This window comes from Barbatula barbatula, assembly GCF_947034865.1.
Source record: "Barbatula barbatula genome assembly, chromosome: 3".
NCBI classification, from domain to species: domain Eukaryota; kingdom Metazoa; phylum Chordata; class Actinopteri; order Cypriniformes; family Nemacheilidae; genus Barbatula; species Barbatula barbatula.
Genome location: NC_136764.1, coordinates 4,490,172 through 4,516,227, shown reverse-complemented (window position 1 = coordinate 4,516,227; position 26,056 = coordinate 4,490,172). Strand labels below are relative to the sequence as shown.

General features: G+C 48.3%; 1 protein-coding gene across 2 annotated transcripts in view; it reads right to left on the bottom strand.

Annotated features, from left to right (window-relative positions):
- Nucleotides 1-20,748, bottom strand: part of LOC306891762 (NLR family CARD domain-containing protein 3-like) — a 36,152-nt gene extending 15,404 nt beyond the window's left edge. Inside the window, exons 1-6 of one of the 2 annotated variants that reach the window (XM_079452276.1) lie at nt 20,672-20,748; nt 20,326-20,383; nt 19,879-19,989; nt 19,647-19,704; nt 7,163-7,367; nt 976-2,743 (exon numbers count right to left, since the gene is read on the bottom strand). In XM_079452276.1, the coding sequence (XP_079308402.1) occupies nt 976-2,743; nt 7,163-7,367; nt 19,647-19,704; nt 19,879-19,989; nt 20,326-20,351 (2,168 nt within the window). In that variant the 5' untranslated portion in view covers nt 20,352-20,383; nt 20,672-20,748. Of the gene's footprint in view, nt 1-975; nt 2,744-7,162; nt 7,368-19,646; nt 19,705-19,878; nt 19,990-20,325; nt 20,480-20,671 lie in introns of those variants that run through there. The other variant, XM_079452277.1, reaches the window with a different exon arrangement.
- Between the last annotated feature and the right edge of the window lie 5,308 nt (nt 20,749-26,056).

Sequence of the window (26,056 nt, the reverse complement as noted above, 5' to 3'; positions counted from 1 at the left end):
AATTGACTGAACCGTAAACCAATCTAATATAAGCAGTCTCCCAGTGAACAAGCCAACACGGCACAGTGGTGAGGAACCAAAACTCCATTGATGAATAAATGGAAAAACCAGACTCAGCTGAGAGGACCAGTTCTCCTCTGATGCGTTACAGCTGCACTCAGTAAGTTTCATTAAAGTTACTGAGCAAATTGTTTTAGATTAACAGAGGGGGCATTATTAGTAGGGATTTAGTAAATTTACGTTTGTGTGAAGTTGTTTAGGTGTAGTTTGGTTAAGTCTGGTTTTGTGACCAATATCAGACAACAGAGGAATGTGAAGGCACGGATGTAAAGTGCAGCTATAATTTAAACTGCTGTCATGTAATGTAATTTCGGCATTAATCTATATCTGTCTTATAATTGATGAATGAATTCCTTATACAGAAAAACCTATCTATATAGTTAGAGATCCAAACAAAGATTTCGAGGGGGCCTGTATTTTAAACTTCACACCCATTGCTCTGGTCTCCATGGTTACCAATTCACCAGTCTGTAGAATATGATATGTGTATTATTGTGTATTATTATTTTGCTGTAAATTGACTTTATTTTCAATTTATTTTATTTCAACTGTGATTACAGTGTACAGTCATCACCAAAATGACTCTACTGAAAACAATAGTCAATATCTACAGTGTTGAGCCTTGTTTATCTTAACCTCTGACATGCTGGGGAATCTTTTGCAATTATTTAATAATAATAATCTATACAATAATCTGTAAACAACGTGAATGAACACCACAACAGTTTAAGCCGAAACTAAACACAAATTTTTTTGTCACTGCCAATACTTTTGGCCAGAACTGTATATAAGTAATTGTTGTAAACATTACTGGCACCTTATTGTTACAGAAACTCACAGCAAAATGGCATTAAGTGGATGATATTAAAACATCCCTGGAAAATGTTGAGAATAAACTGCAGGTAAATGACTCACTGAGCTGTTCTTGATGCTTTGATCACTTGCAGAAACCTCAGAAGACCTTCATCTGATGGATCATATTTACTCAGATTAAAGTCATCCATCTTCTCTTCTGAGTTCAGTAACACAAACCCCAGAGCCGACCACTGAGCAGGAGAGAGACGGACTCCAGTAAGACTAGACTCATCTCCTCTGTTCACATATGTTTGTACTTCCTGCACTAGAGAATGATCATTGAGTTCATTCAGACAGTGAAACAGATTGATGGATTTCTCTGGAGAGAGATTCTCTCTGATCTTCATCTTAATGTACTCGACTATTTCCTGTTTACTGTCAGAGCTTCTTCCTGTCTGTGTCATCAGATCTCGTAAGATTGTCTGACTGGACTTCAGTGAGAGACCCAGAAGAAATCTGAGGTAAAGATCCAGGTGTCCGTTCTCACTCTGTAAGGCCTTGTCCACTTCACTCTTCAGTAAATCACTCATGTTTGATCTCAATCCGCTGAAGTTTTCTGATGTTTGCTGAAGAAATGACAGAAACTTGAATAAAGCAGCGAGAAACTCCTGAACGCTCAGATGCACAAAGCTGAACACCTTCCCCAGGTTCAGTCCAAACTCCTCTCTGAAGATCTGAGTACAAACTCCTGAGTACACTGACGCTTCTCTGACATCAATGTCACACTCTCTCAGATCCTCCTCATAGAAGATCAGGTTCCCTTTCTCCAGCTGCTGAAAAGCCAGTTTTCCCAGAGACTCAAGACTCTTTCTAGCCTGCTGAAGATCTACCTCACATTTCCCATCATACTTCTGACTCTTCAGTTTGATCTGAAACATCAAGAAGTGTGTGAACATGTGAGTGAGAGTCTTGGGGATCTGTGCTGGACTCTCTGCTTCACTCAACATTCTCTGGAGAACAGTGGCTGAAATCCAGCAGAAGACTGGGATGTGACACATGATGTACAGACTTCTGGATGATTTCATGTGTGTGATGATTCTGTTGGCCAGACTCTCATCATTGATTCTCTTCCTGAAATACTCGTCCTTCTGAGGGTCATTGAATCCTCGTACATCTGTGATCAGATCAACACACTCAGGAGGAATCTGATTGGCTGCTGCTGGTCGAGAGGTGATCCAGATCAGAGCAGAAGGAAGCAGATTCCCCTTGATGAGGTTTGTCAGCAGCACATCAACTGACGCTGATTCTCTGACATCAAACAAACTCGGATTCTTTGAGAAATCTAGAGGAAGACGACACTCATCCAGACCATCAAAGATAAACACAACTTTATAATCATCAAAGTCTGTCGATCTCAGTTCTTTTGTATCTGTGAAGAACTGATGAAGAAGATCCATCAGACTGATTTTTGTCTGTTTGATCAGATTCAGTTCTCTGAAAGGAAGTGGAAATATGAAGTGAAGATCTTGATTTGTTTTTTCTTCAATCCAATCCAGAATGAACTTCTGCACAGAGACTGTTTTTCCAATTCCAGCGACTCCTTTAGTCAGCACACTTCTGATGGGTTTGTTTAGTTCAGGTGAGACTTTAAAGATGTCATTACATTTGATTTGTGTTTCTTGTGTCTCTGATCTTCTGGATGCCGTCTCAATTTGTCTCACCTCATGGTCATTATTGATGTCTTTACTCCCTCCCTCTGTGATGTACAGCTCTGTGTAGATCTCATTCACAAGTGTTGAGCTTCCTTGACTTGAGATTCCTTCAGTCATTCTCTGGAATTTCTCTTTTAGTCTGGATTTGTGTTTCTTCATGTGCAAAGGGGCAGATTCTAATAAACAAAGGGAATGTATGTATTTAAAAATTAAAATAATATTGGGAAAATTCTAAATTGTACTAATGTAAAAACGTTGTGTTGAGAGACTGACTGGGTTTGATCTTGAGAACCTATCATTTCTGAGATTATAAATAACCACGTCAATGGTTTGACGAATGGCACGCGCACGCCAGTCTATTCATACGGGTATAAAAGGAAGATGGCGGTGGTCATTCAATTACCGTTTGTAATGAGGAACCTCGTTTAAGAGTGTGTTACAGAGGCCACATCCTGCCCAGAGGGGAGGTTTCATGTGGAGACACTAACATGCTCTCACCGGTGGGGAGAACAACATTCCAAAAAAGGGCATGTTGGGACCACCACCGGCGGGGAGGTCAAAGATTCACCAATCGGCAAATCAGGAGTGTGGAATTCAACATACGGGATGATCCAGAGGGGAGTCACTACGTATGGGGCACTAGTCCTAGTATAGGGGTCTACCTGAGTACTCTACCAATACTGGCCTTGGTTCCAACAGACGGCTCCACCCGGTCTGCTACCAAATGCCAATGCTTATTGATGGATGGAATGCCTGTACTTCGCCCAGAGAGGGGGAAAGTAGGGAGGCTAAAATAGCGCACTAATCTCATATGAGGAGGCGTACGCCCACACCAGGAGCACGTCCTATACGCCGGTGGCGTTCAGGACATGGGTTGCTACTGGTTCCACGCGGAGGTTATAGAACCTTGCGAAGGTACTGGGCGTAGCCCAACCTGCAGCATTGCAAATGTCTGCCAGAGAGGCGCCCTGTGCCAGTGCCCACAAGGAGGCCATACTCCATGTGGAGTGGGCTCTCACTGCCAGCGGGCACGGGCAATTCTGGGACTGGTATGCCACTGCAATGGCATCCACAATCCAGTACGACAATCTCTGTTTGGAGACAGCCCTCCCCGGGTGCTGTCCCTCATAACAGACAAAAAGCTGCTCGGAGCTTCTAAGGCTCTGTGTGCGGTCCAGATAGTCTCTCAGTGTGCGTACTGGGCACAAGACATAAGAGGTTGGGTCCTCCTCCCCTGAGGGGAGCACCTGAAGGTTCACCACCTGGTCCTGGAAGGGAGTGGTGGGAACCTTGGGCACGCAACCGGGACGGTGTCTCAGGACAATTTGAGATACGCCGGGCCCGAACTCTAGGGACCCTTGGGACAAGGAGAATGCCTGTAGGTCCCTCACCCTCTTGATGGAGGCGAGCGCCGTCAAGAGTTCAGTCTTCAACGACAGATGAGAAAGACTAGCATCTCCGAGGGGCTCAAACAGGGCCGTACCAAGGCCCTGCAGGACCACGTTCAGGTCCCAAGAGGGTACGGAGTGCGCTGGAGGTGGGTTCACCCTTCTCGCGCCCCTGAGGAACCTGGTGACAAGGTCGTGCTGACCGACAGACTTACCCTCCACGAGATCGTGAAGTGCGGCAATCGCGGCTACATACACTCTCAGCGAGGATGGGGAGAGATGACTCTCTAGTTTCTGCTGTAGAAAGATCAGCACTGATCCGATAGGGCAACTCCACGGGTTCTCCTCCCGGGAAGTACACCAGGATGAAAAGAGGCAAGCCTCTCAGGGTCTCTTCGTCCCGTCCAGGGGCCAGTCATGGAGGTTCTAGCGGCCTGGGTTGGGGTGCCAAACCGTGCCCTTCCCCTGTGACAGAAGGTCCTCCATCAGGGAAATGGGCCAAGGGGGGCCGTCAGACCTACCAGATCCGAGAAACAAAGTCTGGTTGGGCCAATACGACGCCACTACCAGGACTTGATGCCCCTCTTGTCTGACCATGCGCAAGGTCCCTGTGAGTACACAACACATCTCGCGAGTGTGCTAAAATAAGCTAGTCGTCGATTGCCTCTTGGCGGGGGCTAAGGCAGCCTCCACGAGCTTGGTAAAAACCCATGGAGACAGGGCCAGACCGAAGGGCAGGACCACGTTAAGGTCCCAAGAGGGTACAGAGCGCGGTCGAGGTGGGTTCACCCTTCTCGCACCCCTGAGGATCCTGGGTCGTACTGACCGAGAGACTAACCCTCCACGAGATTGTGATGTGTGGCAATTGTGGCTACATACACTCTCAGCGTGGATGGGGAGAGATTACTCTGTGTGCCCGTTGCACACCGCACCCCACCCTTGCAGGGAAGCGTCTGTCATCACCGAGCGACGCCTTCAAACCTGTCCGAGAGGAACCCTTCTTCAGAAGCACGGGGGCAGAATGTCAGAATGCCCTGAAACTTGGGAGGCGCCTGGCGAACTGGATCACGTAACTGAGACGTACTGTCCTCTCTATCCAGCGTGACGGGCTGGTGCGCTGCCAAGCACCCAAGAACCATGACAGTGGGACCAGAGGGATGATCTGCTTCACCATGCCGGGAGAGGCCGGTTCGGTGGCTGACAGTGCGGTCACCTCGCCCAGGGGGGACCCCCAGGGAGGTCGACGGCTCTGTTGAATTACCGTTTTCTACTGCCTGACGCAACATCCGGTGGAGATTGTGGTCGGCGGCTCGGTCCATCCAAGACACCGTCGAGACGTGAGTGCTGTGGAGAAAAACCCAGGGGAAATTTCTATCTTTGTGAGTATGTGGGCACAGCAGGCAGCGTCCTTCTGCGATCTAGCGTTGGTAAGGCCAGGGGGCCCGATGTAATCTCCCCTGGGTTCTTGGCGACCTGCTGACGGGGGACAGATACACTCTTCCGTGGGGGTCTATGCCTTGGGTGGGCCGTCCTGGAGGGTCCTGGAACCGGAGGGGCTCCTGCTTGGGGCGGGGTTGTTGGGAAGCAGGCTGCGCACGGGACCTGGGGTGGCCGCGGCGCGGCAGGATCTGTTTGATCGCCCTAGTCCGCTTCTGTTCCACAGAGAACTGCTGTGCCACATCCTCTACGGAATCACCAAACACCCCGGCTTGCAAGATGGGCGCATCCAGAAGGCGGGCCTTTTGGGTGTCGCTCATCTGCGCAAGATTGAGCCACAGATGCCTCTCTTGGACCACCATTGTGGATATCAACCGATCTAGAGCATGTGCTGTGGCCTTTGTTGCCCGTAGCACATGGTCTGTGGCAGTGCGCATGCAACTCGCTCATGTGAGTTGGGTCGGACTTCCCGCCGTCCAGATCCTTCAGGACTTTAGCTTGAAAGACCTGGAGGACTGCCATGGCATGGAGAGTGGAAGTAGCTCGTCCAGCAACATTGTCGAAGAGAGCTTACATGCCATGGACTGAAGTCTAGGTCGACCCCTCCAGGTGGCAGCTGTCTGCGGGCACAGGTGTCCCGCGACTGCACGTTCCACCTGGGGGACGTCAACATAGCCTCTAGCCGCCCCACCACCCAGGGAAGTCACAGCTACTGAGCCCTCCAGCCTGGAATGCGCCGAGAAGGGGGATTTCCAGGACTTGGTGAGCTTATAATGCACTTCCGGGAAGAATGGCACCGGAGCCAGCAGGTAGCTGTTTGATGCAGTGACAGAGATCTCGTAATCATCTCTGTGAGGAGTCTTTCCTCTACGGGACCCATAGGGGACAAACCAGGTGAGGGTAAAGGGTGGTCCGCAGCCCGAAGCTGACAGAACGACATCCATAGGAGTCCCCAGATCACCCCGGCCGCTCGCCAAAGCGGTCAACCTCGCCGGAATGTCAGTCGAACATGCCTTGGATGCAGACGGGGTGGCGGCAACATTCACAAAGAATGTAGCCAGCCGTGACCGCAACACAATGATTTCCATGTCCGCACAGATGGGACAATGCAAATCAGTGAAACCCGCCTCAGGATGCTTGAGCCCCAAGCAAGTGACGCAGGTATCATGGCCGTCAGACTCAGGGACGAGTCTGTCACATCTTAGGACACAGCTACGAGTAATGCTCATAGCAGCGGGAACTTACCTCTTAAAGTCCGCTGCTCTGCGTCGTAAATCCAGCAGGGATTTTTCAGTCTCGATTTTGGCGAATGGCATGCGCATGCCAGATTTTGACAGCATGTGTCGCACCTGTTCTGAAGAACAAAGGATAAGTGAATGACCGCCGCCATCTTCCTTTTATACCCATATGTACAGGGCGGAGACTGGCATGCGCATGCCATTCGCCAAGCCCATTGGCGTGTTTATTAATTATCTCGGAGATGATAGGTTCTCAAGATCAAACCCAGTCAGTCTCTCAACACAGGGGAACATGTATATTTTCCTTATTTATAAACCAAATGAATATTTTTGCCTAATTTGTTATTATATTTTACCTAAGAGTGTCATAAGATTTTGATGATCATGACATTAAATGAACACAAAAAGCTTCATGGTTCTATTGTGTTGATTTATTAACTGTAAATGTATTTTCACTAATAATCATCAGTAAATAATACAGACACTGTGTCTGTTCGTCTGATGTCATAGTCACATGACTGAGAGCTCTTACTGGTCTGTAGTTTGTCAGCGAGGTCTGTCTGCTTCATCTTCCTCAGGACGTTCAGTGTGATCTTCAGAAACATCTCTCTGACTCTGATCTGATCTTCATCATCCTCCTCTTCTCTCTCAGAGCATGATGGGTAATCTGGACTCAGTAGACTCTTGAAGATCTTCAGCTCTTTCTTCATTAGAGAGATGAGTTTGTGCTCAAGCTCCTGAAAACACAGGTTTTATACAAATAATAATGATTCTCACTTTTTATGGAATATTGCCATTTTAATTGTAACTGATTTCTCTTTGTGGTTTTTTAATTCATGTTGCCTCATAATATTTAAACAAATATGGAATATAAGGAATCTAATCTTAACTTCTTACTAGAATGAATCAGGTTTAGACATTGAAACAGTTCATAAACATGTATATCAGTATATAACTTACAGTTATAATTACATAATATGAATTATAATAAGCAACTGGAGTTTACATTTCTGAAGTAATGAGTTTGGTATTGGGTGTATAGTATTGTTTTGAGAAAATAGAGCATCATTTGAGGAAAGTAAATCTACAAGTAAATCTGTGTAAACTGTTAATTATACTGTAAATAAAGTCAAAGTTTGGATTGATCTATGCAGTTAACTACTATAAAAGCAGGTTATATATCCATTGAGGATATATATATATATATATATATATATATACTACTAAAATTATCAATCAATTACTATGCAGAATAAAGACAAGTTATTGTTATTGTGAAGCAGATTTTGTTAGTTATATATTCTAAAATCTTAGAAGGCACAACAATGAATAACACAGCCGCACCAGAAGTGCTGGGGTGTAACGAAATACATGTAACTTAGTTACTTATTTAAAATAAAAAAAAGTGCGTTACTGTATTTCATTACAGTTTCATTTAAAAGGGTGGTAATCATATTACAGTAACATCCCAGAAGTATTTCAGATTACCAAAGAGATTTGAAATGTCATCAATTTAATTTAGACATTAAGATAAACTGTAACAGGCAATTAATGTAAACAGCAACTGGTGATTGTCTAACTCTAACTGTTTTTATAATGCTTTTCCAGATTGTCAATTTCAGGTTTTTTCATAAATTTCATACCCATTGCAGAATATGCCAAATTTGACTATTTTTAACAAAATGAAAGGGGTCAAGTTCATAGAAATTGCATGCTAATATAATTTAGTACTATCCTGAATAAGTGTGATAGCTTTATGTGAGTTTGCTGTTTAAGTAATATTTAGGTAATTGCACCGTTTTGCCTCACAGTTCTGACTTCTTAGAATTGTGGACTATAATGTCTAATGTGGAAAAACTTCTCGGTTACATATGTAACCTCCGTTCTCTGATAGATGGAACAAGATGTTGTGTCAATAGAATGGGGTTCGACTTGAGAATCTGTCTCGAGAATCTGTCTCTGACTGACTTGAAAAGGCCAAATGAAAATTGACACATGAAATTTGCATTCCGTTCTCCACCTCGGATTTAAAAGGAAGTGTGCTGCATTTATTCACCTTTTCTGATGAGGAGCCTGAGAATCTTGTCTCAACTGCTACAGCGGGCAGCCAGCATTGTGGCATGAAGGCGTGTAGAGGGTTCCTATGAAAACGTCATGGTGCTGTGCCGCGTCACAATCACTAGCGGAGCGACGCTGACTGTCATGGGAAATTGTAACCATACAGTGGAGAGGTAGGGGAACCCAGAGCTTGAGAAAAGTGGGAAGCCCCACTTGAATTGGGAGAATTGGCTGAGTGTAAGGGAGTGCCGCGATCCAGTGCGGCAGCCTCTGTTTGGAGACAGCCCTCCCTTTTACTGACCTCCAAAACAGACAAAGAGCTGCTCAGAGCTCCCGAAGCTCTGTGTGCGGTCCAAGTAGAGGTGCAGTATAAGTACTGGACACAACACAGAAGGGGAGCGCCTGCAGGTTCTCCACCTAGTCCCTAAAGGGACGTAGCCATGCCAGGGTCTCAGGATAACGTGAGAGTATCCTGGCCCGAACTCTAGGCAATCCGTGGACCAGGAGAATGCTTGATGGAAGTTAGCGCAACCAGGAGAGCTGTTTTCATCGAGAGGTGAGAAAGAGTGGCATCTCACAGGACTAGATAACACGCTCCCAAACGAGCAACCCCGCGGGTCTTCTCCCTGAGAAGGTTGCAACTTCTTCAGTGCCAGTAGCACAGCCAACCACTCTAGACAATTGATGTGCCAACGGTGATGAGCACCCCAACCCTGCAGAGAAGCATCTGTCCTCGTCAGAGGCCTCCAACACGGAGACAGCAATGCCCTTCATCTCCTGGGCCTCCATAACACCTCAGCAGTGCCACAGGCTGATGCCTCCATGCCACGCCGCATTGAAGCAGTCATTCCCGACCAAGTATTGAGTGCATAGCTCAACATAATTATTTGAAGGTTGACTTTTTTTCTTTTAAAAACACTTCTTTCATTGGTCGGATGAAATGTGCTAATTGTTTTAGATAGGAATTTTGGGTTTTTATGAGCTGTATGCCAAAATCTTCAGTATTAAAACAATAAACCACCTGAAATATTTCAGTTGGTGTGCAATTAATCTAAAATATATGAAAGTTTAATTTTTATCATTACATTATGGAAAATAATTAACTTTATCCAAATATAAGACATTTTTGGAGAAGGACCTGTATCTGCAGTGTTTGACGTGGTTAATCACCAGATACAGCAACCCTGTCTGTCATGATTCTGCCATTTCTTGTCTAGTCTTGATTTTCTGGTTTAGGGGCAGAATCATGACAGACCCATGTGTTTTATGTGGAGAGAAAAATATTATTGTCAATCAGGACATAATATGAACAAAAAGCGGGTCCCAGGCACTCAGTCAAATATGATGTGGAGAAGGATAAAGTTAAAAAGCCTTTATTAAGTGTGGCTTAAATCATTTAAAAATATGAGCCAACATGTTTCGACCAACAACTGGTCTTCATCAGGGCAAAGTATCACAAAGGATGAGAATGACATCAAATTATAAATACCCTCACAGCCACAGTCAACCAATGGAATATTCAATTAACCTAATCAAGCCCTCTACAATCAATTAAGCCAATAAGGCAATCAGGTCTACATGATAGGAGAACATCCATAATTGGCAACACAGTAAATGAAAAAATAACCAAGAAAATAAATACCCCTCAACGTAGGTCATATGGAGAGGAAAATAACAAGTTTAGAGCATACATAAAGACATAAATACGTATACGGCAAACCCCATATATAGGCATAGACAACATATCATAAAAAACATTTAAACTCAATGTCCTCGTTCAGACCTGGATAACGAAGCGCATCGAGCTATTGGATCCAAAATGTCTCGCGCTGGTTGAGTCTATGGATGTTCTCCTATCATGTAGACCTGATTGCCTTATTGGCTTAATTGATTGTAAAGGGCTTGATTAGGTTAATTGAATATTCCATTGGTTGACTGTGGGTGTGAGGGTATTTATAATTTGATGTCATTCTCATCCTTTGTGATACTTTGCCCTGATGAAGACCAGTTGTTGGTCGAAACATGTTGGCTCATATTTTTAAATGATTTAAGCCACACTTAATAAAGGCTTTTTAACTTTATCCTTCTCCACATCATATTTGACTGAGTGCCTGGGACCCGCTTTTTGTTCCGATTTTGCTTGTTCCCTACCCCAAGAGCACCTATCACAGACTTTTCAACTTCACCTGAGCGCCTGGTTGAACCTCTTCATAGGACATAATATGAGTTCTCTCCAGTCTCGTCATTTGGCCCCGCCCCTCTCGTTCCTAGTATAGCTTTCCTCCTGTGTCTCATTACCCACACCTGCCCATCGTTTTCTCCCTTGTTAGTCTCCCTATTTAATGCCCTCTTGTCTATTGTCTTGTGCTCGTTCGTTGTACTTGTTCCCAGTCAAGAGTCTGTGAGTTTGATGTTCCTAGTTCCCTTGTCTTTGTTTATTATGGTTTGTGTGACTGTTTTGAAATAGTTTTAATTAAAAAAAAATAGTTTTTTCCCCCATGTGGGAAGTATTTGTTTTCAATTTTGTACTTTAGTTTTGGTTAGTGTTTTCCCCCATTGTGGGTGTTTGTTTTTTGTCTTATTATTAAACTCTTGTTATCCCCTTCACCAAAGCTGCCTGCAATTGGGTTCTTCCACCATGTTCACGACACTGTCATCCTTAGGAATCTCAGGCTCCCCTCTCCGCTCTATAGCGGGCTCTATAGTTCCAAAAATTGCGTTGAAGCCCATTCATTTCAATGTTCACATTCGCCTGTTAATTCATCAATAAAAATCTCTGTCAAACGTCTCGGTTACGTATGTAACCTCTGTTCCCTGATGGAGGGAACAAGACGTTGTGTCGAAGCCGACAGATGGGATTCGCCCTTGAGAACCAATCATCTCTGACTATTTTGAAAAGGCCAATGAAATTGGCGAATGAAATTTGAATGCCGGGCTCCGCCCCCGGATATCCGGGTATAAAAGGGGAGCCGGCGTGCTCATTCATTCACCTTTTGTGCTGAGGAGCCTGAGAGCATCTCGTGACTGCTGCAGCGGACGGCTATTGTCGTGGCATGATGGACACAACGTCTTGTTCCCTCCATCAGGGAACAGAGGTTACATACGTAACCGAGACGTTCCCTTTCTGTCGGTCTCTCGACGTTGTGTCGAAGCCGACAGATGGGGTTCCTATTGAAAACGCCACGGCACTAGCCGCATCACAATCTCCAGCGAAGCGACGTTGACCGGCCTGGGCGAGCCACACGTGAGCGCTATCGCGAAATTTGTAACCTTCCAGTGGGCAGGCAGGGGCTCCCAGAGCTTTTGGCAAAGATGAGTAGCCCCTGCCCTCGGCCACCACAGACGGAGGCCTTGTTCTCTAAACGAGAAGCCGTCCGGTACCGTAGGGCTACTGGGTAAGCGCTGTTCCCTCAATGTGGACGTGCGCTACGGAGACCACTTCCCACTCTAGGGGGGAATACGTTGGAGACACCAACATGGTCTCACCAAATAGGGGAGAACTCATGGGAGGTATGTGCGGAATGCCGCAAGGTGGATGTCCACCTGGGGGAGGTCATGGGTTGCCACGCGGGGAACCATCTCATGACGACATCTCAGACGGAACCACCCTAGTGGGGGGTTACTACGTGTGGGGCACTAGGTCCGGTTAGAGCTATATGTAATAACTCAGCTTGATACCCGGCCATAGGCGGCAGGGCTGCTCCGCCGAGCCCGCCGCCCTGAGTGCTTATTGATGGATGGACGGACTGCCTATTCTTCACCCTTGGGGAAAGAAGGGAGGCAGCCCATAGCGCACTGACCACCTAAGAAGGGGAATGGCGCTATGCGCAGGCGTACGCCCCACGACTGCTGGTCTCACCTGTTGGCAAGACTCGAGCTGCCGACTTCCCACGGAGGTTTGCAAGCCTCTGCGAGGTATAGCGTAGCCCAACCCGCAACTCTACAGATAACTGCCAGAGAGGCGTACTGAGCCGATGCCAACGAGGATGCCACACCCCTAGCGGAGTGTACCGTCACTCAAATGGGCACGGGCTAGGATCGGCACGCCGTAGTGACGGCGTGTGCGATCCAGCGCTACAACTCTCCTCGGAGACAGCACTCCCGTTGCTGACCTCCATAACAGACAAGAGCTGCTCAGGGCCTTGAAGCCCTCCGTGTGGTTCGAGTAGAGGCGCAATGCGCTTACTGGACACCCCACGTACAGCCCACGTACAGATCATCCAGGAACTCCTCGTCCCATCCAGGAGCCAGACCCAAAGGTCCGGCTCGAATGCCACAACGTGCCCATCCCCTGCGAGTAGGCCCTTCGCCAGGGGGAGTTGTCATCAGGAGTATTAGCTCCGAGGACCAAGTGTAGTTGGGCCCGTAAGGCGCAACTAGCAGAACTTGATACTCCCTTCCCAGACCTTGCACAGGACCTGCGCAATGAAGCTCACTGGGGGGAAGCGTACTTCCGCTTGTCCCGCGGCCAGCTGCGCGCTAGGGCCTCCGTGTCGAGGGGGGGCCTCGACCAGGGAGTGCCCAGCGGCACTGGGTGGTGTTCAGGGAGGCAACAGGTCCACCTGTGCCCGCCCAAACCACACCCAAGCCAGCCCGCAGTGGTGGAGTCGTCACTTCCCACGAGGTGTCAACTGACGAGAGAGCGCTTGGCTGTCTGGTTCAGGGCACCCGGTGGGCGTGTGACCTGCAGGGGCTTTGACACCTGCTGTCTCCACCAGGGGAGGAGTCGTCACTTCCCACGAGGCGTCAACTGACGAGAGAGCGCTTGGCTGTCTGGTTCAGGACACCCGGTGGGCATGTGACCTGCAGGGGCTTTGCCACCTGCTGTCTCCACGGGAGGAGGCGTTTGGGCGAGTTGCGATGACTGCAGCGAGCGACTGCCACCCTGAGGTTTAGTACGCTACGCCGGTCGTGCTGTCCGGGCCAGTATGCTGGCTCTGCACGATAGGCCGGTGCCTCATCAGTGCAAGCAGGACAGCTAGCAACTTGAAGGAACATTGACTACGTGGTTGACCCCATTAACTTGCTCTTACCAGGAAAGTGATTCTATAATGTATACATTATATAGCATAATAAAATGTCTTAATCGCTGCAATTGCCTTCTTCATTTTTCAATGTTCTTTGTTGTTAATTTGCAATAATTGATTTTTTCATTGATAAATGACTTCTACATTTTTTGTAAATGTCTTAACATAATTTAACTTTGGGATGTACTGATGATCTTAGAAGCATAAGAAACTTATGAATGCATGCATACTGTTAATGTATTCAAAATTATGAATTCTTCCTAGAAAACTATCCTCACGAAACTGATTATTGCTGTTTATCTGAAACTCATCTGACTAAAATGTGTCTGTAAATGTAATCAATATAATAATCAGTGCAAATCCACTGTCTCTCCCACTTAAACCCATTCAAACAGACTGATGCGAAATCGCATACAGTGATAGCATGAATTGAAAGGAAGTACCTATCGGCCGTTAAAACACTAAGTTCTATACAGTATGAGTGGGGGAACGTCTCGGTTACGTATGTAACCTCCGTTCCCTGGAGGGAACGAGACGTTGTGTCGACAGAATGGGGTTTGACTTGAGAACCTTGAGAGCCATAGTGATGGCGTCCACGATCCAGTGCGCCAACCTCTGTTTGGAGACAGCCCTCCCCTTGTGCTGACCTCCAAAACAGACAAAGAGCTGGTCAGAGCTCCTGAAGCTCTGCGTGCGGCCCAAGTAGAGGCGCAGCGCGCGTACTGGACACAACACGGAAGGGGTTGGGTCTTCCTCCCCAGAAGGGAGCGCCTGCAGGTTCACCACCTGGTCCCGGAAGGGAGTGGTGGGAACTTTGGGCACGTAGCCAGGCCGGGGTCTCAGGATAACGTGAGATTGACCAGGCCCGAACTCTAGGCAATCCGTGGCCACGGAAAATGCTTGTAGGTCCCCTACCCTCTTGATTGAAGCGAGCGCCACTAGGAGAGCCGTCTTCATCGAGAGATGAGAAAGAGCGGCATCTCCGAGGGGCTCGAAGGGGGGCCACATTGAGGTCCCAAGAGGGAACGGAGTGCGGACGGGCCGGATTCAGCCTTCCCGCGCCCCTCAGGAACCTAATGACCAGGTCGTGCTGTCCCAGAGACTTCCCACTAACTGGTTCGTGATGAGCGGCAATTGCGGCTACATACACTTTCAGCGTGGAAGGGGAGAGATTGTTCTCGAGTCTCGACTGCAGGAAGGACAGCACGCTCCCGATCGAGCATATCCGTGGGTCTTCTCCACGAGAAGAACACCAGGACGAGAAGAGGCGCCACTTAAAAGCGTATAACCGCCTCGTGGCCGGGGCCCTAGCCTGAACAATGGTCTCTACCACCGCTGGGGGTAGACCACTCAGGATCTCCCCGTCCTGTCCAGGGGCCAGACATGGAGGTTCCAGAGGTCTGGTCTCGGATGCCACAACGTGCCCTTCCCCTGAGAAAGAAGGTCCTTCGTCAGGGGAATCGGCCAGGGGGGAGTTGTCGTCAGGAGCATTAGCTCCGAGAACCAAGTCCGGTTGGGCCAGTAAGGCGCAACTAGTAGCACTTGATGCTCCTCTTCCCTGACCTTGCACAGGACGTGTGCAATGAGGCTCACTGGGGGGAAGGCGTACTTCCGCTTGTCCCGCGGCCAGCTGTGCGCCAAAGCATCCGTGCCGAGGGGGGCCTCGGTCAGGGAGTACCAAAGCGGGCAATGGGTGGTGTCCAGGGAGGCGAACAGTTCCACCTGTGCCTGCCCGAACTGCACCCAAATGAGCTGGACTGGGCGGGGGTGGAGCCGCCACTCTCCATGGGGCGTCGACTGACGAGAGAGCGCATCGGCTGTCTGGTTCAGGTCGCCCGGGATGTGAGTGGCTAACAGGGACTTCGTCACCTGCTGGCTCCACAGGAGGAGGCGTCGGGCGAGTTGCGATAGCTGCCGTGAACGAATACCACCCTGTCGGTTGATATACGCCACAGCAGTCGGGCTGTCCGACCGGACCAGCACGTGCTTGTCCTGCACGAGGGGAAGGAACCTCCTCAGTGCAAGCAGCACCGCCAACAACTCCAGGCGATTGATATGCCAGCGCAGGCGGGGGGCCCGTCCAGAGACCCGACACTGCGTGCCCGTTGCACACCGCACCCCAACCCTGCTGGGAGGCGTCGGTCGTCACCACGACGCGCCTCGAAACCTGCCCAAGAGGGACCCCTGTCCGCAAAAAGGTCATTGAAGACCATGGGGTTAGGGTGCGCCGGCAGAAGGGCGTGATCGGGACGCGCCTGCTGCCGGTGTGCCACGCACTCCAAGGAACTCTGCTCTGTAGCCAGTGCTGTAGCGGTCTCATGTGCAACAACCCGAGGGGGACCACCCCCGCCGAGGACGCCATGTGTCCCAGGAGCCTCTGAAAACGTTTCAGGGGGACCGCTGGCTGCTGCCTGAAGCTCCTCAGGCAGGTCAGCACCGACTGGGCACGCTCGGAAGAAAGACGTGCCACCATAGAGACAGAGTCGAGTTCCATACCGAGGAAAAGGATGCTCTGCACAGGGGAGAGCTTGCTCTTCTCTCGGTTGACCTGTAACCCCAAATGGTCTAGGTGCCGGAGCACCAGGTCCCTGTGTGTACACAACAGATCTCGCGAGTGCGCCAAGATGAGCCAGTCGTCGAGATAGTTGAGTATGCGCACCCCCTGCTCCCTGAGGGGAGTGAGGGCGGCCTTCACGACCTTCGTAAAGACTCGAGGAGACAGGGACAGACCAAATGGGAGGACGCGGTACTGATATGCCTGTCCCTCGAAAGCGAACCGTAGGAACGGCCGGTGACGAGGGAGGATGGACACATGGAAGTACGCGTCCTTCAGGTCGATCGCCATGAACAAATCCTGACGCCTGACGGACGTCAGAATGCGCTTCTGCGTTAGCATCCTGAACGGCAGCTTGTGTAGGTGCTTGTTCAGGGTACGCAGGTCCAAGATGGGGCGCAACCCGCCACTTTTCTTGGGGACAATGAAATACGGGCTGTAAAACCCGGAGTACATCTCGGCCAGAGGGACGAGCTTGATCGCCCCCTTCGCCAGAAGGGCAGCGACCTCGGCCCGAAGCACGGGAGCATCTACTCCCACTGATGTGAAGAGGATGCCCCCAAACTTGGGCGTGCGCTTGGCGAACTGAATCGCATAGCCGAGACGGATCGTTCTCTCTAGCCACCGTGCTGGTCTGGGAAGAGCCAACCAGGCTCCCAGGGACCGAGACAGGGGGACCAAAGGTATGATCTGATTCATTGCCCCCGTGGGGGTGGTTCGATGGCTGGCAGTACGGCTCCCTCGCCGTGGGGGGAACCCCGGGGAGGAGAGCGGCTCTGCCGAGGTGCCTGTCGGGCGACATCGCGGCATACCGCACCATCTGACTGAGGGTGCTGGTGGACACTGAGAGTTATACCCAAGCGTGTGTCTCGCCGGAACACAACGTGGGGTTGCCGAGCACCGTCCTGCGGAGGGTGAGAGCGGCTGTGAGAAAGACCCAGGGAGAGAGAAAGCTCTTTCTGTGAGAATGTGGGCGCCAGGCCCTGAAAAGGGCCCGGCTGGTGTTGCTGGGACGGGGCAGGCACCGTCCCAGTCCGACCCTCTAGCGATGTAGTTGCCAGGGTCGGCCCCGGTGACCTCGATCTCCCTGGGTTCACCCCGTCAGGAACGCTTCTGCTTTCGCGGAGGTTGGTGACGGGATGGTGCTCTCCTCGACGACGTCCTTCTCCGGGAGGCCGCCTGTGCAGGGGGCGCTGGAGCCGGAGTCTGAGTCGGCGAGGGGCGGGGCTGCTGGGGAGCAGACGCCGCGCGGGACCTCGACGGACGATAGGCGGCCGGGCAGGATATGTTTTATCGCCTCCGTCTGCTTCTTTACAGTCGAGAACTGCTGGGAGAAGTCCTCGACCGTATCACCAAACAGCCCCCCCTGCGCGATGGGGGTGTCGAGAAAGCGAACCTTCTCAGCGTCCCGCATCTGCGCAAGGTTCAACCATTGCTGTCTCTCCTGGACCACTAATGTGGACATCGTATGACCCAGGGCTCGCGCCGTCACCTTCGTCGCCCGAAGAGCGAGGTCAGTGGCAGTGCGGAGTTCCTGCATAATCCCTGGGTCGGACTTTCCCTCGTGTAACTCCTTCAACGCCTTGGCCTGATGGACCTGCAGGATGGCCATAGCGTGAAGAGCCGAGGCAGCTTGACCCGCAGCGTTGTAAGCCTTCGACACCAGCGATGCCGAAAACTTACAAGCTTTGGAAGGGAGCCTTGGTCGATCTCTCCAGGTGGCAGCTGTCTGCGGGCACAGGTGCACCGGGACTGCACGTTCCACCTGAGGGATGTCGACGTAGCCCTTAGCTGCCCCGTCATCGAGGGAAGTCAGGGCGACCGAGCTAGTCTGACGTGCACGCGCCGAGAAGGGGGCGTTCCAGGTCCGACTGAGCTCCTCATGCACCTCCGGGAAGAATGGTACCGGCGCCGACCGTGGCTTAGAGTCACGGCCGGTCCCCAGATACCACGTGTCCAACCGCGAGCGTTGGGGAAGAGGCGGTGCGGTGCACTGCAGCCCAATACTCGCGGCGGCCCGGGAAAGCATGGTTGACATCTCAACGTCCGCTTCGTCCTGAGCTCGACCCCCCGGAGGGGGAAGCTCTAAGGACTCGTCGGGGTCGGATGCCAAGAGGTCGCCCTCCGATGCTGCGAGCGACATCTCATCGTCGTCACGCCCCGTGTCCGAGTACGTGACGGAGGAACAAGGCGGCGTACCGCCTTTTCCGGGACGGTCAGACGAGCGAAGCGGGGCGTGAACGGTCCGCGAGCCGATGGCTGACGGATTGAGGCTCACGGTAATTCCCCGATCACCCTCGGTGCTCGCCGAAGCGGACGGCAGGGCTGATGCCACTGCTGCCGCAGCACGGGAAGCACTCAAGGTGGCGGCTGATTCTCGGAAGAACGCAGCTACCCGTGACCGCAACGTCTGAATTACCATCCGCCCGCAGTGCGGGCAAGATGCATCCACAAACGCTGCCTCAGCGTGCTGGAGTCCCAGACACACGAGGCAGACATCGTGTCCGTCCCCTTCCTCGATGAGTGCGCCGCACCCACGAGCACAGCGGGACATGCCGCGCTGGAAAAAACTCTAAGCCCTGAAAAGGGCTCGCTCTTTAGAGAGATGCCTTGGAGGTTGCCGAGACGCCCAGGGGAAGTCACAGGAAACGGGACAGTCCGCTGCACCACGTCGTAAGACCAGCAACACGTAGATATTTTCTGCGGAGTCGTCAGCATGAGATGCGAAGGCTCCGAAGAAAAAAAGGTGAATGAATGCGGCACGCCGGCTCCCTTTTATACCCGGATATCCGGGGGCGGAGTCCGGCATGCAAATTTCATTCGCCAATTTTCATTGGCCTGTTCAAGTCAGTCAGAGAAGGTAGGTTCTCAAGTCAAACCCCATTCTGTCGACACAACGTCGAGAGACCGACAGAAAGGGAACATGAATATTTTTGCGTAATTCTGCGACCGCCATGTTTTATATTCATGTGACCCGTATGTTCTTTGACCTATGAAGTATTAACAACAACCTATAAGTGAGCGTTGATATAAACACAATTTAGTGAGAAATTCATTTATTGGCACTTACATTACATTACATTAAAATTAAAAGTTTCTCCAAAAGAAAGGAAATTATGCAGGAACATTTTATAACCCTTCGTTTGAAGAGACCAAAAGATCTTAGTTTGAAGGGCTATATGGCCCTAATAGAGCGTTCACACCAAGCGCAGTAAATTGTGCTATTGGCGTGTAGTTGGACGCTTGAACATTTTGAGTTTACTCGCACACAACAGTCAAATCAGTCAAACCAGAAAAGGAAGGTACTTTGTTGGAATGGGATAGCTACTGCTGATTGGATGAAACAAAAGAGAAACGAAACACATACACAAACCTACCTGAAAAACAGCATTCATGTGCTTCCCTTTAAAGGACTTTGATCCATCTGTTGTGTTACTATAGTCAAATGAAATAATGAAATGTGTTTGTTTACGTGTGAGAAAATGATACAAGTAATTACTGAATCATGTAATACAGTGAAGACACTTAAAACACATTCTTTGAGACCACACTCTGAGAATAAAGACTAATGAAGTGATTTACTCGTCTAAACCATCAGACTGTTCTCACCTCACATCTGGATCATCACAGTCTCCTGAACTGAAGTTACGTGGATGATCCATTGATCCATCACTCTTCATGGACACACAGCTGGGTTTAGGAGATTCTCCAACAGTTAAACTAAACAGAGCACATACAGTAAAGTTGATATCAGTAATGTGATAAACATCATCTATTTACTGTGGCAATAACACAAATTTAACAAAAACAACAATTCCATGCTTTTTATAAGCTTTTAGGCATTTGTCATATTTAAATGACTCAACACACACACAATAAACAAACTAATTTTTCTTTCACAACATCTGAAATCTTTCAGATCTGCCAGACCAACTAAATACACATTCGATCTTGATACTAACTATACTAACTAAGACCATCATAACTACAGACACATTTTTGATTAAAGTAAAAACATGTTAACATTTGTATTTAAAACTCTTGAAACAACGTCACCTTTTAATATTCCCGGAGATACTCATTGTGAACAAAGTGTCCTGACGGGTTAATCTTCCTGCAAACAAAACAAAAGACTGTGTGTTATGAGATCTCAGAAATACACACTTCATTTAAATACGACCATCAACAGCGTCAACAACACATTTGTGCTTTCGGTCTAAAACCTGTTTGGACTGTGGCGCACAATAAAATTGCCAAAACAAATCAAGTCACTTGTCAACATTCCTGATTATAAATATACAGTAACAAAGCAAATTTCAGGTTCTTAAAATAATAAACTTAACAATAAGTCCACATGAAAACACAAGTGAATGATTAAACAGGTGAGATTTGTGATACTCACTTTATTTTCTCTCCTAGTGCGACTTATATATTTCTTCTTAAAATGGTTCCTGCTCTAATAGTTTCACTTTCACCTTCTGTTACCTGTGGAGGAGGAGCTCAAACATCACGAGACATAATATTACACACAAACACGCTTCTCTTGCTTTTGCTGTGATGTAAACACTGGAAGCAAAGTTTATCTGACACATGTTTTTAGCCCACAACTTTCTTGCTTTCTTGCCTGTTCATTCAACACAAGGGATTTTGCTCTGTGACTTATCTCAGTCAAAGCAACAAGATGACTCTGTTCAGATGACACCGTTTCTCCTTTCATTTACACAGAGCGTCCGGGCCACAGCCATTTTCTCAATAATTGATTTTCATTAACGAACTTTAATGAAACAAGAGATAAACATACAAATGTGGAGAAGACAATAACACAGGGAGCCGCATCACAACCCAGTAAGCTGATAAACAATACTGTACAAAGGAATGAGGAAACACTTGGATTTAAAGTCCCAGTGAAAATAAAAATTACAATTCTTATTTTTTAATGAAATATTGCAGCGTTTGTAGTTAAAAGCTTATCAATGTTGGTCATTTTCTTTTTAAAGTTCATGTACCCTAATAATCTTCTGTTAAAATCTGAAAATGCACTTCCACCCTGAAATGACTATCAATCTCAAATGATGTAAACTAGACCGCTCGGCTGGAGCATCCATTAACTCCTCCCTTTCAACTGTGAGTCTGCTGCCAGTTTAATTTAAAAATGCACATCCAATAAAATTGGCTTACTACTTTCCTGTAGCTCAGTGGTTAGAGCATGGCGCTAGCAATGCCAAGGTCATGGGATCGATTCCAGGGATTGCACATATTCAGATGCATATGTATAGTATAATGCAATTTAAGTCACTTTGGATAAAAGCGTCTGCCGAAAGCATAAATGTAAATGTACTTGGCACTAATTTAAGTGTACTTAGAGCATAGGGGCTAATAATGGGAATTTCCGTTTAGAACAGCACAGATGTTATCCGACCAATCTAAAAAGGGTAAATCTCAAACCTCTGGTTATTGGAACATTATTCTATCTAAGTGTACATAGGAAACTATGACATGATTATATAAAGCTTCCATCAGAAAAAGTAAGATTTATCTATTTATCTCTATGGAGTGGGGACTAGATCAAATAATGTTCCAGCAATGAGTTGTATAGGGACGACCATCTGAGCATTAATAGTCATAAAACCTCAAACTGACGAGTTAGTGACCGTGATATTCGCGTATATTGGCCGCCGCGAGACTCTAAGCGACACTGAGAATCGGATGAACGGGTGAATTTAGAATGAGGCAGAAGAATGAAACATAGAAATGATAACAATACACCATTAATAGATGAACTTCATAGATTCTCAAAATTGTTAGTGTCATCATCCTCATGAAACATTGGCAACAGATCTCCCCAGTCACTGTTTCGGGCGCATCTGTACATGTCTCTGTAAGACAGGACAAGAAAATCAAAAAAGTTAAAATAGTCGAGTGTAACCGGCAGAGTAGTCACTGTCGGGTTGAAGTTTGTCCCTCTGCAGCTACGGCAGCCCTCTGACGTCACCCGGTTAGCCGTGAGTGGCTAAACAACTAATTTGTGGCCAGGCTAGTCTCTATAAGACGGTCTGCACGGTCGGGCTTTGAGATATTCGCTGGTGTCCAGATAGGTCTTCGGTCTTGTTAGGACTTGGGTATGTGGCTCTCCTGTGCAGCGAAGGGGTTTGACTGATTGCCAGATACTTCCGGGTAGTCGGGCTGTGGATTACCGAAGGTCTTGGGCAAAGCACCCGCCAGGTAGCTGTACCGCAAATAAGACGCGACGTCTAAAAGGTAAATGTTTAGTGTTTGTTACGAGTGGATTCGGGGTGTTAGGACTAATGGCGTGGAACGCGTGCAAAATGAGTTTGTGTTGCCCTGATGTAATGCATAGTTGTGTTTGTATATTCTTAATGGTAATGTATTTATTAAATACGCTGTGTGTAACAACTGTTGTGCAGGATTGTGAAGACTGGTGCAAAGGGGCTGTTTTTCCACTGTGTCATTTCCGTATGTCAACATTGAGGTAAAAAGAAAATAAGGTTTTTATGAAATGTTTGTGATGCTATTTGACTAATTATGTATGTGTATATCAAGCACTGATTTAATGATTTTGTGTCTGCAGGCAGATTGCTCCTGCTGCTTAGCCTTGCCTAAATTAAGTTTTATATATATATTTTTCTTTTCGTTATTTGTGTTGTGGCCTCAGTTAATTCTCTGTCTGACCGATGTGGTGTTGGCTGTTCTAGTAGCATATAGTGTTATATTCTCTATCTACACGACTAGTGATAACAGCTCGTCTTTTTTCCTTCTCTTCCGGAGTGCTAGAGTAGCTGCTCACGAGAGGTTCCTGGTTCCGTCCTCGCGCACTGCACCACGTGTTGTAGTGGTAAACTGCACTTCACCATATTGATTGAATCATTGACTTGTAGTGGTCGTGCCTGTGTGTGTGTGCGTGTGTGTGTGTGTGTGTGTGTGTGTGCATGTGATGGTGGACACCAGAGTCCAGAGCACGGGTGGTGAATGTCACACGTATCCCGGACAGGTAACTTGCCTTGACAGTGAATAAGTATTTCTCCCTATTAAATGGTTAATTATATTGTTCCTTGTATCAGCCAATACCAGGTCGGGTCTCTTGAGGCCAATTCTTTTGTTTTGGACCTACTGTGCCTCGAACATGATGTTGCGGCACTTTTAATCATAACAGTGTGTAATAAAGTATTGTTTTTCTATCGGAAGCACGTCTCTGTCCAGTTCATCTTTAGTGTAGTGCTACGAACCTGTTTGCATTAGATTAGGTATTTGGCAGTTGAGGTGCAGAGTATATCCTGGTGTGAGAGGCACCAGGTGGCGTAGTCAAGAACCTTCAAATTTAGAGCTGGTCAAAGCTTCTAAAGGTCACAAAGTGGCGTAGTCGGCAGGGTACTTGCACACAGAGACGTGTCTTCTTTTTTTGTTTGTTTATGTATATTTTGACTTGTAATTCATAGTAGTAGGTTAAGGGCAAAGCAGCAGCGGGCACGGTGTGGGACCTAAAGGAGCAGTTGGGAGACCACTGACCACCCCACCGCCTCTCTTGCAACGTAACCATTATTCGGCTGCTGCAATGGATGAAGTTGAACAGCTGAGAGAGCAGATCCGTCAGCTGCAGGCAGACAATGGTCGCCTGCAGCAGCAGCAACCACCGCCGCCTCAGCCGGACAATTCTGCTAACCCTGTTTCCCATGAACGGTTGATTTATCTCCCTAGGGAACGGAAGTGTTCTGTATTTCGGGGTAGGGTGGGTATTGGCATTGTTGAGTGGGTAGAAGAGGTGGAGGTTTGTGCGCGTACTAGACGGTTATGTGCACTTGACACAGCTTACCTTATGTTTGATCATCTGGATGGGGAGGCTAAGGATGAGATTCGCTATAGGCCAAGGGCAGATCGGGAAAACCCGGAAAGGATTGTAAATATTCTCAAAGAACTCTATGGGTGTTCCCAGTCTTATGTGGCCTTACACGAAAGTTTCTTTTCTAGAAAACAATTAGACGGTGAATCTTTACAAGAATATTCACATGCTCTTTTTTCTTTGATGGATAAAGTTAAACAGGTCTCCCCTGACTCGGTACCCCAGTTTGACATGCTGCTCCGTGACCAGTTTGCAGAGCACGTTATTGACTCTGACCTCCGCAGGGAATTGAAGAGACTGGTCCGTCAGACCCCAGGGATGTCTATGCTGGAAATGCGTGCTGCTGCCATCCGGTGGGAGTGTGAGGGTAGGCCAAGTGACTTCAATAGGGGTAGGAGTCATTCAGTTCCCTCTCTTTGCGCTATGCAGTACTCCAAAAATCAGCCAGGCAGGGTTTCGTCGCCTGTTAGTATGGCAAGTTCAGAAATGTCGGAGCTGCGGTCCATGTTGCTGAGGCAACAAGAACAGATTAATCACTTAACTAGTGTCTGTACTACTTTACAAGGAGTAGCTCGCCCTGCCTACTCCCGTCGCCCTTCTCTAGTTAGTCGGCCGGTGACGGTCACTTGTAGGCGATGCTTAAAGCCTGGTCACTACGCTAGAGAGTGTAACAATGAGAGAGTGGTAACTCTTAATCACATTCCCCAGACCCAAGCTCAGGCGGATGTTGCAGTTTCTCAGTCGGAAAACTAGCTCCCTTCAGCGTACAGAGCCACACGCTGAGAGGGGATGTTAGCGGCTCTCAGAATCAGGACACTTTTAACCACCCTGTAACCTCCCTTGTCGCTCAGTGCCCGAAGGTAGCTGTGAGAGTGGGGGGAGTAATTGTCAGTTGTCTTTTAGACACAGGGTCCATGGTATCTACCTTGGTGGAGAGTTTCTTTGTGCAACATTTCAAGGATAAACTTCAACAGTGTAATTGGTTGCAGCTTCGGGCTGCAAATGGTCTAGACATACCCTATATCGGGTATGCTGAGCTAACGGTTGAAGTATTGGGAAAAGTAATCCCCCAAAGAGGTTGGCTAGTGGTTAAAGATGCCCCAGGTCAGTTCGCCCCTCCACTTGTGCCAGGTGTGCTCGGGATGAATGTTATTCGAGAATGCTATGCTGAACTGTTTGGCCAACATGGTTCTTCTTTGTTTGATCTCCCACCGGTAATTCATGCCTCACTCCCATGGCGGCACGCCTTGCAGCATTGTCATCGGGTCCAGCTTGGCTCTCTTCCACCCAAAACAGGTGTAGCTAAAGTAAGAGGTAGAAGGCCCATTTATATACCAGGAGGCACTGTAAAATTGGTGGCAGCCACCTGCTCCCCTCACTTTGGTGACGCTCCTGCTGTCCTGTTGGAACCGACTAGTGGTGCTTTACCTAGTGGTCTCCTAGTTTCGCCTGCGCTAGTTCGTGTAGAACAAGGTACAGCTTTTATTCCTGTAGTCAACGTGGGGTTTACACGTGCTACGTTATACCCCCGCCAGTCGCTAGGGTTGCTTGTTCATGCTACTCTTGAGGGCTTGCCTGTGGGTATTTCTGAAGACCAACCGGAAATAGAGGCTGTTGTGGCTAGCATGCAGGTTTCTAATGGGGAGGTCAGGCCTAAGTCAGTGAGTGAGCAGATACAGGCCCTTGATTTGTCCGTGCTAGTGGAGGCTGAGCAAGAACAGATAAGGGCATTCTTGTTAAAACATGAGTCTGTGTTCTCGGCTTTTGAGGGTGACCTTGGCTGTACTAATCTTATCTCTCATGATATACCTCTGCTGGACGACCAACCAGTTAGGCAACGTTACAGGCGTCTCCCCCCTTCTGATTACGATGCTGTTAAGGCCCATCTGCGACAGTTATTAGACAGTCAGGTCATACGAGAGAGTAGTAGCC